The sequence below is a fragment of the Rhinoraja longicauda genome, chromosome 14 (assembly GCF_053455715.1).
Source record: "Rhinoraja longicauda isolate Sanriku21f chromosome 14, sRhiLon1.1, whole genome shotgun sequence".
NCBI classification, from domain to species: Eukaryota; Metazoa; Chordata; class Chondrichthyes; order Rajiformes; family Arhynchobatidae; genus Rhinoraja; species Rhinoraja longicauda.
In genome coordinates this window covers 21,439,858-21,452,608 of record NC_135966.1, presented here as the reverse complement: position 1 = coordinate 21,452,608, position 12,751 = coordinate 21,439,858, and the positions used below count along the sequence as shown (strand labels likewise).

The window sequence follows — 12,751 nt, the reverse complement described above, 5'->3', positions numbered from 1 at the left end:
CCTTGTATATTTCTATGTATCTGCATTCATTTTGTTTTAGCCTTCCTCCTTCTGACTGAATTCTGGTTGGGAGAAAACAAAACATTTGTTCGACCTAATGGCATTGATGTTTTCTGAGCCAGCTAGGTAGGAGTTACCAACTGGAAGTCTGGATTTGTTAGCATTGTGTAGTGAGAACTAGCAATGGTTGGGGGAGGGCGGTTCAAATTGAAATGTTGGCCTTCAATGGGGTTCAGAGCAGTTGATGGGTGGGTGAATGCAGCACCTGGGATTTAATTAAAGATATGTGGTTCAGTTGTCAGTAGTGAGGGGGTGTCAAAGAGATTTTTCTTTTGGATCTTACAGAATTTTGCCTGTTGAGGAAAATATCTTTCTAATTGTACTTTTCAGTTGTTATAACAGAGCTCCATCGTGCCTATATTTTTAAATGTATATGCAGATTCGTCTTGGTTGTACTTGGAACAAATTAGGATATCCTTTTTCAAAAGTGTGATTATTTTTGTATACAAGGATGTGTTGTGAGGTATGCTGACAATGAAGATGATACTGAATTAGGATTAAATAGTTGAGTGCAAAATATTGGAAAGAAAATAATCAACGTCAATCAACTTTGAATGAAATGTTGAACATCAAGCTAATAATGTACTGCAATGCAGAATTTTGCATATTCCCAGCTACCACTATGGATTAAGAAAATTACTTTTTTTGCAGTGAGTCTGCATCAAGCTGGCTTAATTGCAAGAATTCAGCAGCACTCAGCTGTGTCCTTGATTTGTGTAACCCAGTTATAAATCTGGATGAGCTGCATGACGGATATTGTAATATCTGGCAATCTGCAAGGGAATCTATCCCTGCAGTCCAAAACCACCTACAACTGTGAAAATCAGAGATTCTAAAAAATGTTGCACAGGCTTGCAGGCTCATTGAAGATACTTGGCCCTAACTTTGTCTCCTGTCTGAAGTGGGCCAATAATTGTGTCCTGATTTAGGCCAAATTGCCACAGGGGTTTTGTGGTGTCTTGCTGCCAGAGTCTAGCATTGGGGAGATTCGTATGATTAGTTGCTTACATGGTTAGTATGGGTGTGGCAGGTGAGTCGACGTAGGAGCCACTTTGGGCACAGTTCATTCCAATAAAATAGAATATGTCTTGAAAAATTATGGCCTTGAACACTGGACAGTTACTTTACACTATTTGCCAGTCAGATGTGTGAGCATTAATTCCCCGTTATCGATAACTAAATAATAATACTTGGAAATTTGTTTCAAAACTATTTCATCTTAAGCGTGTATGGGCTTGTAAAAAATATCAGTTGGTGAAATACATTGTTTACGAAACGCACCAACATCATTTGGGCATGAGTAATTTATTCATGATCAGTTACGGCTTAAACTACACTTGTAGCATTTAAGACCCATCAACAATTTAACTCTACCTCATCCATTTTTATCATTATTACCATGTTACATGATTCACTTTTCCAAAAGGACAACTGCTTGAGTAACCAGTATTCAGATACATTTGGGGGAAACAAGGAACTGTTGGTGCTGATTTACAAAAAAGACAAAGTTCTGGAGTAACTCAGATCAAACAGCATGTCTGGAGAACATGAATAGTTGATGCTTTGGGTTTGGACCTTTCTTCAGACTGACTGTTGGAGGAAGGGGGTTGAGGAGAGCTGGAAGAGAGGAAGGGCAGGAAAAAGACTGGTGAGTGATGGGTAGATACAGGTGAGGGTGGATTTTGGTTGGCAGATGGTTGGTCAAATGCAAGAGACGAAAATACATAATGTGTGAGATAAGGGTAGAATTGTGAAGCAAGATAAGGAATATAAGTGGAGGGGAGAGGAGAAATGGTGTGACACAGAGTGGAAGGGGTGGGGGCGGTTTGTAGGTTGGTTACCTAAAATGAGAGAAATCAGTGTTCTTGTCATTTAGGTTGTAAGCTTACAACCTAATGGTATGTGCATTGAATTCTCTAATTTGGGGCAACGAACCTACAAACCCTCCCTACTTTTATCCTCTTCCCCATGCCCTACCTGAACGGACAAGCACTCATTTCTCTTCTCCACCTCCCCTTCCACCTATATTCCTTCCTCCAGCTTTACCATTTGTACTATCAGTATCTCACACTTTGTGCCTTTTCATCACTGACCTTTTTTTAAAATATAGGCAGATAGTTGTACAATCTCACCTATATCTACCTATCACTTGCCAGGCTTTGTCATGGCCCTCCTTTCTTCCAGCTTTGCCTCACCCATCAGTCGGTCTGAAGAAGGGTTCAAATGATACATATAGCTCCATTTTCTTAATTTTGTTTAATTTGCTAATTAAACGCAAGGAGCACCACTATAAGTGTTGTTTTAAAGATGCTGCGACACTTAATGTAGCCTGCTAGCTACTGAAAAGTAAACTTGGATATTTAAATTGACATGTATTGAAGACTTGTAAATGTAGCTGGATTGATATTAATTTAATGACCTCAATTACACTTTTTCATGCTGTATCAAAGCAAGATTGTCTACTACAAAATTTCACTAGTGTTATACCAGTTATTAGATAATATAATTTTTTCAGAATTATATAATTAGCTGATCTTTAGAGCTTTAATGCCCTGTCCTTGATTTAATATGAACATTTAAAATCTATTTGTCTATTAATCAACTTTCTTCTTCTCTTCTTGTCCTTTCTGGCTCAATTTTGATCATCCTAACTTAATTTGAGGTATTTAATTGAGACTTCTAATGATACAAATGTCCCAGCTGGTGCAGCCTATAGGAAAATAATAAATCATAACAGATGATGGATACCTAACATAAAATGGCATTTTACATGGCAAGTCAGGTAGAAATTAGCAGTTTATATTCCTGTGGAGGAAATAGTAAAATTGTGGATTACCTTATAGGATTTAGCTCACGGTTAAGCAATCAGTGATTTTGCTAGTTTATTATGTAAAACGTGACTAATGATTTGCTATTTAAGAATTAATCATGCATGCAAATATATTATTCATCATTAAAGTTAATTCATTGGTTGTCACCTTACAAAATGCCATTGATGTCGAACAGCTCCCACAATGAATGTCGGCAAGTCTCATTTTAAGAAACAAAGCATGGAGGTAGAGATCAGTTAGACAGTAGTAAGAAAGAAAATGGTAGAATATATAATTTAGAAAGTAAAAACTAGGCATTAAACAAAATAGACATAGAATTGAGTTGTGTCAGCATGGGTGTATGGAAAGGAGTATCGTGTTTGACAGTCTTATGAGTTTTGTGAAGTTGCAATAGTTGGAATACATAAGGGGGGGAAACTAGTAATGTATTTGTACCTTAAGAGCACTTTGATAAAGTCCGGGATAAAGAAGTTGGTAGCCAAACTTGGACTGTGTTGAATTGAGAATAACATTGATTAGATTGAGAAATGGTTAATAAATGGAAAACAGGGCTGCAAAACTGATTAGTAAAGTGCTGCAGGGGGGGTAATCACAATCTGCATGAGATTTCGATATCCAAAAGATATGATACTATTTTGCGTAACAGTAATAATTGAAGAGGAGTCATTGGTGGAGGTAAAGATTGGCTAAATGAATGGGAGTGGAAGTGAAGGAGTATAACGTGCAGAAATGTCATGGTAATCCATTTAGTAAATAGAACTAGTTTTTTTAAATGTTCAAAAAATTAGAAGGCACAGTAAATCCTTGTTTGCCATTATTGGTTGCCAATATTGAAGATTGTCTGCTATACCAGTTTGATATTGTAAGTAGTAGAAACAAAGAACTGCAGTTGCTAGTAAATACACAAAAGCACAGGGTGCTTTCAGCAGATCAGGCACCATCTCTGGCAACATGATGTTTTGGGTCCGGAACCTTCGTCAGACTCAGTCTGCCGCGTTACTCCAATAATTTGTGCAGTTGCACCATGAAACTGGCACCGTTGCTGTTGGTCTGCAGCAGCGAGCCCTTCACCAGCTGTTGCAAGGTCCGGTTGAAATGGCTGTTGTTGTGGCTCACATTTCAGCCCTTGGCCGTCGGCTCTTTATTCAGGCCGCTCAAATGACGAGGCACTCGGTCACCATGAGGCTTTCTCCATTCACCAACTTCTGGTTCCTGTCAGCCGTCGCTTCGCATTCTGCCACCCCCTTCATCCATCGCTTTTCCCACTCCCCTCCGCCATTGCCTCATCTTCCTCCACCACAGTCGCCGACATCGTCCAAGGTGGAATATGTCGGTGAATCCGGGGGGGGTGGAGGAAGTGGAAGGAAGAGTCCGAGAGGACAGAACAACAGCAGAAAGGAAGTAGCTGGTGAGGGGAAGGGGCCCCATGGTGACAGTGCATCCTGTGAATGGCAGCGGCCTGAACCAGGGGCTACAACACGAGCTGCAACAACAGTCGCGTTATTTGGACTATGCGGCAGCTGGTGAAAAAGGGCTCATGGTGCACCTAGCAAGCAGGGGGCAGCGTTGGTACGCCCGTCCACTATAACCAAAAATCATTATAAAGAGGTCCATTAAAATGGGGGGTTACTGTATGGTATTGAGAATGGACTGGGTGACCTTGTAAACAAATCTGAAGTTAACCTGTATGTGCAGCAAGTAATAAGGAAGGCATATGGGATGTTGACCATTGTTAAATAACAATTGGTTTGTGCATATGGAAAAAAAGGACCTGCAATTATTTATTTTCCTCCAGTTGGGGCAGGATACCTTTGGAGTGAAGTTATTAAGTGACAGCAAGATTTGATAAAGCACTGAAATGGACTGTTAGAAAATCTGATCTAATGCAGTTTGGCTACAAATTGACCACCAGACTTGATTTTGCTGACCAGCCAGTTTGAACCTGGGGTAAGAAACTAGAAGCACAATTCTCTGATCCAGGCATGTTTACTCAGTAAACCAAGAGCCACTTTTGCTATTGTAAAAACTGTACATAAGCACAATCTTGGATCATGTACAAGTTTATTGGAATAATACACTGAGACAGTATGCAAGAGTCGCCAGGTTTGGTGCCATTTCCAAGTCCAATTTATTATAAGGGTAGAGATTTTAACCTGGCTGCAAAGGTCCGTTGTCCTGGTGGCATTGCAGAGCCGGCCTGGCCAAGCGAAGTTGTTGGTGTCCTCCCCCGCTGCTCCACCGCCCTGTGCTGCTGCAGGCCGTGTCTGGTGTGTGCTCTCTTGGTGCAGCACTCGATCCAGTCGAGCCCCAGGCTACTGCAGGACCTCCAGCGACTCACTCTACCTTCACCATGCTTTCTTCATATGACTGAGTTTTATGACTAAATTGTTAAATACTGACCTGTGTAATTTCTGGAATTTAAATAAAACCTAAATACACAAAACCTAAACATTTAGGTGATGTTTGTGTGTAATTATTAATGCTCGAAGCTGGAGCAACCTACAGTCTTGTCTGACTGTGCAACCTCACTCAATAGTTGAAAACTTTGCTAAGGGCGTTGGAAATTGTGGTCCAACAAAGACACCATATTCCTGAATATTTAACATTGACAATTGATTAATATCAGCTGAGTGTGAGCTATGCCATTAATGATTATACAAAACCTGTGTCCTTTCCACTGGGAGGAGAAATTCTTGTTCACATCTCAGATTGATAATTTGAAGAGGGCGGCACGGTGAAGCAGCAGTAGAGCTGCTATCTTACAGCGCCAGATTCCCGGGTTCGATCCTGACTACAGCTGCTGTCTGTTTGGAGTTTGTACGTTCTTCCCATGAGCTGCGTGGGTTTTCTCTGGGAGCCCCAGTTTCCTCCCACGCTTCAAAGACCTGCAGATGTGTAGGCTAATTGGCTTGGTAAAATTGTAAATTGTCCCTAATGTTAGCGTACAGAGATCGCTGGTTGGCATGGACTCGGTGGGCTGAAGGACCTGTTTCTGCGCTGTATTTTCAAACGAAACTAAATCTGAAGCTAAATAAATGATTACTATATTTGGAACAGGAATGCAAGAGCATTGGTATTTCTAGAATGTTGGAGTAATCTTCATGCCATTTAAACAAAGGGTGTTGTTTACTAAAGCAACTTGTTACATCCTTGTAGCATTAAAATGCAACTTTTTATGGCGAATCCAGCAAAAAATTATTTTGACAAAATCTAATTCGGTGTGATGCCTTTATTTCTGTTGACTAAACAGCCAGATTCTAATGTAGCATATGGCTGGTTAGAAATTCCCCTTTGGGCTGAGGCATGGTAAATTGTCTTTCCCAATAATGTAATGTTTCAAGCACATCTGGTGAATGTTATTCCTTTTACCACTGGTTATTTCTGCATGAAATTTGCAGATGTTTTAAGTGACATAAATCTACCCACAATGGACACACAGTGCTGAAAATTATTGTGCATGTTCTTAGCCTTCATGGAAGACGCTGGCAGCTTAATCCTTGGTAATGAATTTTAAGAATTCATTACCAAGTTTTTTCAATATAATTTAGCCCGTTATCCTGATTGTGCGCCTAAATTTTATTGAATCTTTGAAGTAATCAAACTTTATTGAATATCATTTGAAAACTGAATAACATCTGTAACCATTCAAGTATTTGTTATATTGGTTAGTGTATGGTGATGGTGACAATTGATAAAATGGTTATTCATGGCCAGAAATTGTAACCAAAACAGATTCATTGTCAAACACAAAGCAAAAATTGGCGAATTGACATTTGGGAATCTTAGATGTTTATAATCCAAGATTACAGGTCATTTACCTTCTGGAATACAAACCGTATCCTAGTTTGTATGGCTTAATGCTACACCAAATTATATGTTTTAACAAACCAAATGAAAATTAGAAAGGTTACCTTGTGCTTCTGTGGGTAACTTTGGAAATCTGACATAGTGAACCTAGAGGCCTGTGTTGAGTGTTTAAATTATTTGATATAGAGAACATGGTACGCAGTTGACTCGATCAATAAGTGCCATTTTAAATTGTATTAAACAAAGGAATAAATATGTTAAAATTTGTGTTTAGAAAAAAAATCTGAGCTTCATTTGTAATTTGTATGACATTAACAATTACAGCAAGTTAAATTTAAAATAACAGGTATGGGAAAAGATTTTGATCTTATTGTGTTAATATGTCTATTTTGAAGACATAAATTAGATATTGAGATTTGAAATTTAGAATTGAAGGAAGGACCTTTGAAAATAGTGTCTGTTAACTACAATGCCAGAATTTATTATTTTTGCCATTCCCTGCTTCCCAAAAAAAACTTTTAATCTAAGAGCACCTAGCCCTAGGCCTGATTCCAAGCCTCTTGATCTCTCTTTTCCTTTAACTAAGTTTTAATTTATTTAAACAGACTTCATATTTTGTCTTCTGGCATCAGAGACTTGAGTTCAAGCCTGTACATTCTTTGGGACACTTGCACATCCTCTTGCCCCTCCCCAGCATCTGTAGGGTTTCCTCCAACATCCCCAACATGTATGGGTTGGTTGGTTGGGCATTATAAATCATTGCAAATTGCTCCTGAGTAGCTGAATGATGGAATGTCAGGAGACCTGATAGGAATACAAGGAAAAAGTACAATTGGGTAGGATTAATGCAAATCAGCGACTGATGGTCAGTATGGTCTCAAAGGGCCGATGGGAGTGTTTGCCTGTTGTGTATCTCTGATCTTTTTGGCTTTGTAGTGTAGGAGTAGACTGGATGACCTGGGGATGGTTGGTTGCATGAAGACTTTAAAAAAATTATCAGATTATTTTAAGCACGTATATTTTAATTGTAGCATTTTCTAATGTGTGCTGGGATTTCTGACAAATTCCAATATTTTGCTATATTATAACTTTTTACATTGAGAATTGTGAGCTCATCTATACTAATGCTGAGTTTCACTTGATTTTATCTTTTACCTCATTACAGCTGTTTCTGATCGACTTTGGTTTGGCCAAAAAATACCGTGACAACCGGACAAGGCAACACATACCATACAGAGAAGACAAAAATCTTACAGGAACAGCCCGTTATGCTAGCATCAATGCACATCTAGGAATTGAACAGAGGTAAATGTTTGTTTTTTGCCTTAAATTCCTATTCGCAATTTACATACAACTTGTAGAGCTAGTCTATTTTCTCTAATTTGCTAATAAAGAGAAAACATGTCTTTGAATAAGTTGTATGTTTTGTCAGTTTTTCTGGCTGCTTCGTTTGGTCAAATCCACCCTCCCTTTTGTCAATGAGGCATACTTATTTAGGAATATTATTCTTTACCCTGTCATCTTCCTGATATACTTTTCAACCAGTAAAATTAAATTTTAAAAAGTGTTCCAAAATTAGTCATACAGAAGGGAAACAGGCCCTTCGGCCCAATTTACCCACACCTAACATGTCCCAGCTACACGAGTCCCACCTGTCTGCATTTGGCCCATATCCCTCCAAACCTGTCTGTCCATATACCTGTCGTACGGTTTCTTAAACATTGGGTTAATCCCTGTCTCCACTACCTCCTCTGGCAGCTCGTTCCATACACCAACCACCTTTGGTAAAAAAACATTAAATCTTTTGCCCTTCACCTTAAAATAGTCCTCTTGTCCTCTTCACCTCTCTGGGCAAGAGACTGCATCTACCCGATCTATTCCCCTCATGATTTTATACAATAGCTTTTTACAATATCAACTTTCCTGCATATTCATTTTTTAATTGAAAGAAGATGAATAATCATTGGTTGTGATTAATAGAAACATAGCAAAATACGTGCAAGAGTATGCCATTTGGCCCTTTGAGCCAGCACCACCATTCAATATGATCATGGCTGATCATCTAAAATCAGTACCCCCGTTCCTGCTTTTCCCCCCATATCCCTTGATTCCTTTAGCCCGAAAAGCTAAATCTAACTCTCTTGAATCTGAAATACAAAGAAAATCAGAGACACTTTGATAGCATTTGAAAAAATATATATATAGTTGAGAAAGATATGGTAACAGTTATGGTTACTGATTGATTTGCTGCAGCCTAGATAGGCAATGTATGTGCTGTGGGCTCATTAGATGGCAAAGCAGGCTCTAAGGACTTACTTTCTTATGCAAGTTATAATTTTGAACATTTTTACATCTTTGCTAAATATTTAATTTTGTCTTTTTGTTTCCCCACAAGTCGTCGTGATGATATGGAATCATTAGGCTATGTACTGATGTACTTCAACAGAACAAGTCTTCCTTGGCAAGGACTGAAGGTAAATTAAGTGAAGATCTTTGAAATAACTAGCAATGTAGGCCTGTTGTATTCGTGCATCAATTGAAATTGTATCTGTTGATTTGGATTAAACTTTGTAATCAATTTTTCAGTCAGATGGGGAATTTACTTTTTTGCGACCATCATGTGGATATTGATTATAAAAAAATTAACTTCCACTTGGTAGTAGAAATGCTTTTGTATACTGATTTAAGTTTGCCAAATTGTTGTTCTCATAGTTGCAAACTAAATGAAGCCATTGATATTTAGCGATCAATGAGCAATATAAATGTACCAAGATCCTGTAATACATCATGGACTGCATGGAGGCCAAATCGATCCACTAGGCCTACAATCATATCTCAAGATAAATTACTGTAGCCTCATTTCCTAGTTGTCCCAGCACAATTCCTCATCTGTGTATCTCCAGACAATGTGGTAGTGGAGTGTTTTGTATATGTGTTCTCTCTTGATGAAGTGAACAAACATCTAGCATGATTATATTTACTTATTAATTTTAATAAGATGCTTGGATTGTTCTACTTTCTTAGCAGTGTGAGGAAATGAAAGTATGTTCTGCAACTTCTCTATGAAGAACTACAAATTAAGAATGTATGTATGGTTCAAAGCATAGTTTGTTTAAAATTACCCATGTGTTGATAATAACTTCCCTTGGAAACATTCAAATGCATATAATGCATATGTGGACATTATATAAAGGGAAAAATATACAATTTTAAATGATTCAGGACAAAATTACATTCCTAATGGCAATCAAAATCCAAATAATTACTGTATCCATGGCCTTGTTTATTTTCCAGTAACTTCCATTATCTGCTCAATGCAATTGGCGGTGGTATGCATCTTCAATGTTTTCAATATCTTGCTGATTGACCTGTGAAAACTCCCTCAGTTTACTAAATCTCAGATACACTGAAACATATTTCCCTGTCCACTTTTTTCTCTTCACTATCCAAGATAAACTAATGTCACAACGGATTAAATCATGTGCTAAACTGTACAGAACATTCAAGTACAAGGTAATACCTCCATTGAAAATGTATAAGATCAACATGTTCGAATGTTGAACCATCACAAAATATTTGTTTCACAGGCAGCCACAAAGAAACAGAAATACGAAAAAATTAGTGAGAAGAAGATGTCCACGCCAGTTGAGGTTTTGTGCAAGGTATGTTTTAATTGCAATTTATTCATATTTGGTCTAAATGCTTTAAAAGATAAACTGCCTGCAGATGCTTCTTAAATATTTGGTGCTTTAGTCGGAACAGCGGCTTTTTGAGGCATTGATGGAAGTGGATGGTTGCAAGAATTTGCAATTATCTGGATTGGTGCAACCCAGGCAACTTGCTACTAACATTTCCATTTAGTCTCTAAGATGGAATTTTATTCTAGTCTTCGTAGTAAATAACAAAAATCAATTTGAATCTTTTTCTTTCATATTAGGGATTCCCTGCTGAATTTGCAATGTACCTGAACTACTGCCGTGGATTACGTTTTGAAGAAGCACCAGATTACATGTATCTCCGACAGTTATTCCGTATTCTCTTCAGGTGAAATGATAATTTGTGTTCTTTTGAATATAAATACAATTTATGTTTTGACCAAAAAAATCATTTTGCTCTTGCACCTTAGAATTTAGCAGGAGTAGGCCTCCAGCTGCTTGTGTTTTCTTAAGATTCCCGCATCTGCAGTTCCTTGTGTCTCCATTTTACAGCCCCTTTGCTTGTTCCATGATCTTTAACTTCAGTGCTACTTTCTGCACCGATGCTATATTCCACGATTCCCTGACTTTAAAAAACCCCATAAATCTTTGCTATGAATATACTCAGCATCTCGGTCTCCACAGTTAGAGTCATAAAGTGATACAGTGCAGAAACAGCCCTTCGGCACAACTTCCCCTCACTGGCCAACATGTCCGAGCTACACCAGTCCCACTTGCCTGCGCTTGGTCCATATCCCTCCAAACTTGTCCTATCCATGTACCTGTCTAACTGTTTCTTAAATGTTGGGATAGTCCCAGCCTGAACTACCTCTTCTGGCAGCTCGTTGCATACACCCATTGTAAAAAAAAATTACCCCTCAGATTAAACCTCTCCCTATAGCTCAGACCTTCTAGTCCTGGCAACATCCTCGTAAATCTTCTCTGAACCGTTTCAAGCTTGACAATTTCTTTCCTATAACACGGTGCCCCGAATGAACACAATACTCTAAATGCGGTCTCACTAACGTCTTATACAACTGCAACATGATCTCCCAACTTCTATAATACTGACTGATGAAAGCCAATATGCCAAAAGCCTTTTTGACCGTTCTCATTAGTAAAGAATTTTAAAGATTCTCTACCCTCTGGGTGAAGAAATTTCACTGTGCTAAATGGCTGACCCCTTATTTTAACACTGAATTCCTCTACTATACATACCATCCAAAGGAGTTATCAACATCTATCTACCACTTGTCCTGTAAGAATTTTGTTTAGGCTGGATTCGTGCGTGAAAACCTAACAGATAGGAATATTATTCCCAATCTACTCTTCCTTTGACCTACATCTCATATCTCCATTGTAGTCCCATGTGGCACTTGTACCTGCAGCTTAAATAATATTCACTGTTTACACATGACTCATTCCTTCTAGCCTATCTAAGTCTGTCACACATTTTAAAATCTATTTCTGAGTAATATTTTATTCTGGTGATATTAGCCTCTCCCAGTCTTTAGAACTCAACTATAATTATTCATCCTGGTGCCTCTTGCGCTTCCAAATTAGCCTGTTCCCACAGTGGGTTAACACTCCATGCTCATTTGTAATCACCTTTTATCTCTCCCATTCAAGAATTGGTTGCACTGTTCCAGTAATAAATGAAGTCTTCAAATGTAATATTTATCCACTCGTGCAATAATCTGATTGTTTCATAATTTATTAGACTTTGACATTCAAATTATTCCAAAGACTTTTATACGATTTCTACCTTAGTTTAGTTTTGGCAAAAAGCGCGGAAACGGGCCCTTCGACCCACTGAGTCCACTCTGACCGGTGATCACTTATATCCTAGTTCTATCTTGCACACTAGGGACAATTTCCAGAAGCCAGTTATCCTGCGAGTCTTTGGAATGTAGGAGGAAACCAGAGCACCTGCAAAAAAATTGGGTGGTCTTAGGGAGAACACAGGCAACACCCGTAGTCAGGATCAAACCCTGGGCTCTGATGCTGTAAGGCAGCAATTCTACCGCAGTGCCACTGTGCTGCCCTACCTCTATATCTCTTCTGTCTGTTATAAATTCCTCTTGAACGTCTAAATACTACTCCCGAAATAAACTCTTCCTGTGTAATAAAGAAGTGTGTGTTAGGCTAGAATTTTTACGTCAGTTAGGTTGACTTGCAGCCTAAGAATATTGTCTGCAACTCCGATCGCTACTTTACGGAATTGCAGAGGACAAAAATGGGATTGATGTAGAATTAGTGTAAGTGGATGGGTGCCAGTCAGAGCAGACTTATTTGGTAACAGGGCCTGTTTTAGTGCTTCATCCGTGACTGAGGATTTGGAGTTGACCTATGGAGATG

The 12,751-nt window shown here is 38.6% G+C and overlaps 1 protein-coding gene across 3 annotated transcripts in view; it reads left to right on the top strand.

Moving 5' to 3' along the window:
* Positions 1–12,751, top strand: part of csnk1a1 (casein kinase 1, alpha 1) — a 41,242-nt gene that overhangs the window by 24,230 nt on the left and 4,261 nt on the right. For all 3 annotated transcript variants that reach the window (XM_078411559.1, XM_078411561.1, XM_078411560.1), the window contains 4 exons: positions 7,864–8,003; positions 9,094–9,172; positions 10,286–10,360; positions 10,636–10,742. In XM_078411559.1, coding sequence (XP_078267685.1) covers positions 7,864–8,003; positions 9,094–9,172; positions 10,286–10,360; positions 10,636–10,742 — 401 coding nt within the window. The remainder of the gene's footprint in view (positions 1–7,863; positions 8,004–9,093; positions 9,173–10,285; positions 10,361–10,635; positions 10,743–12,751) is intronic.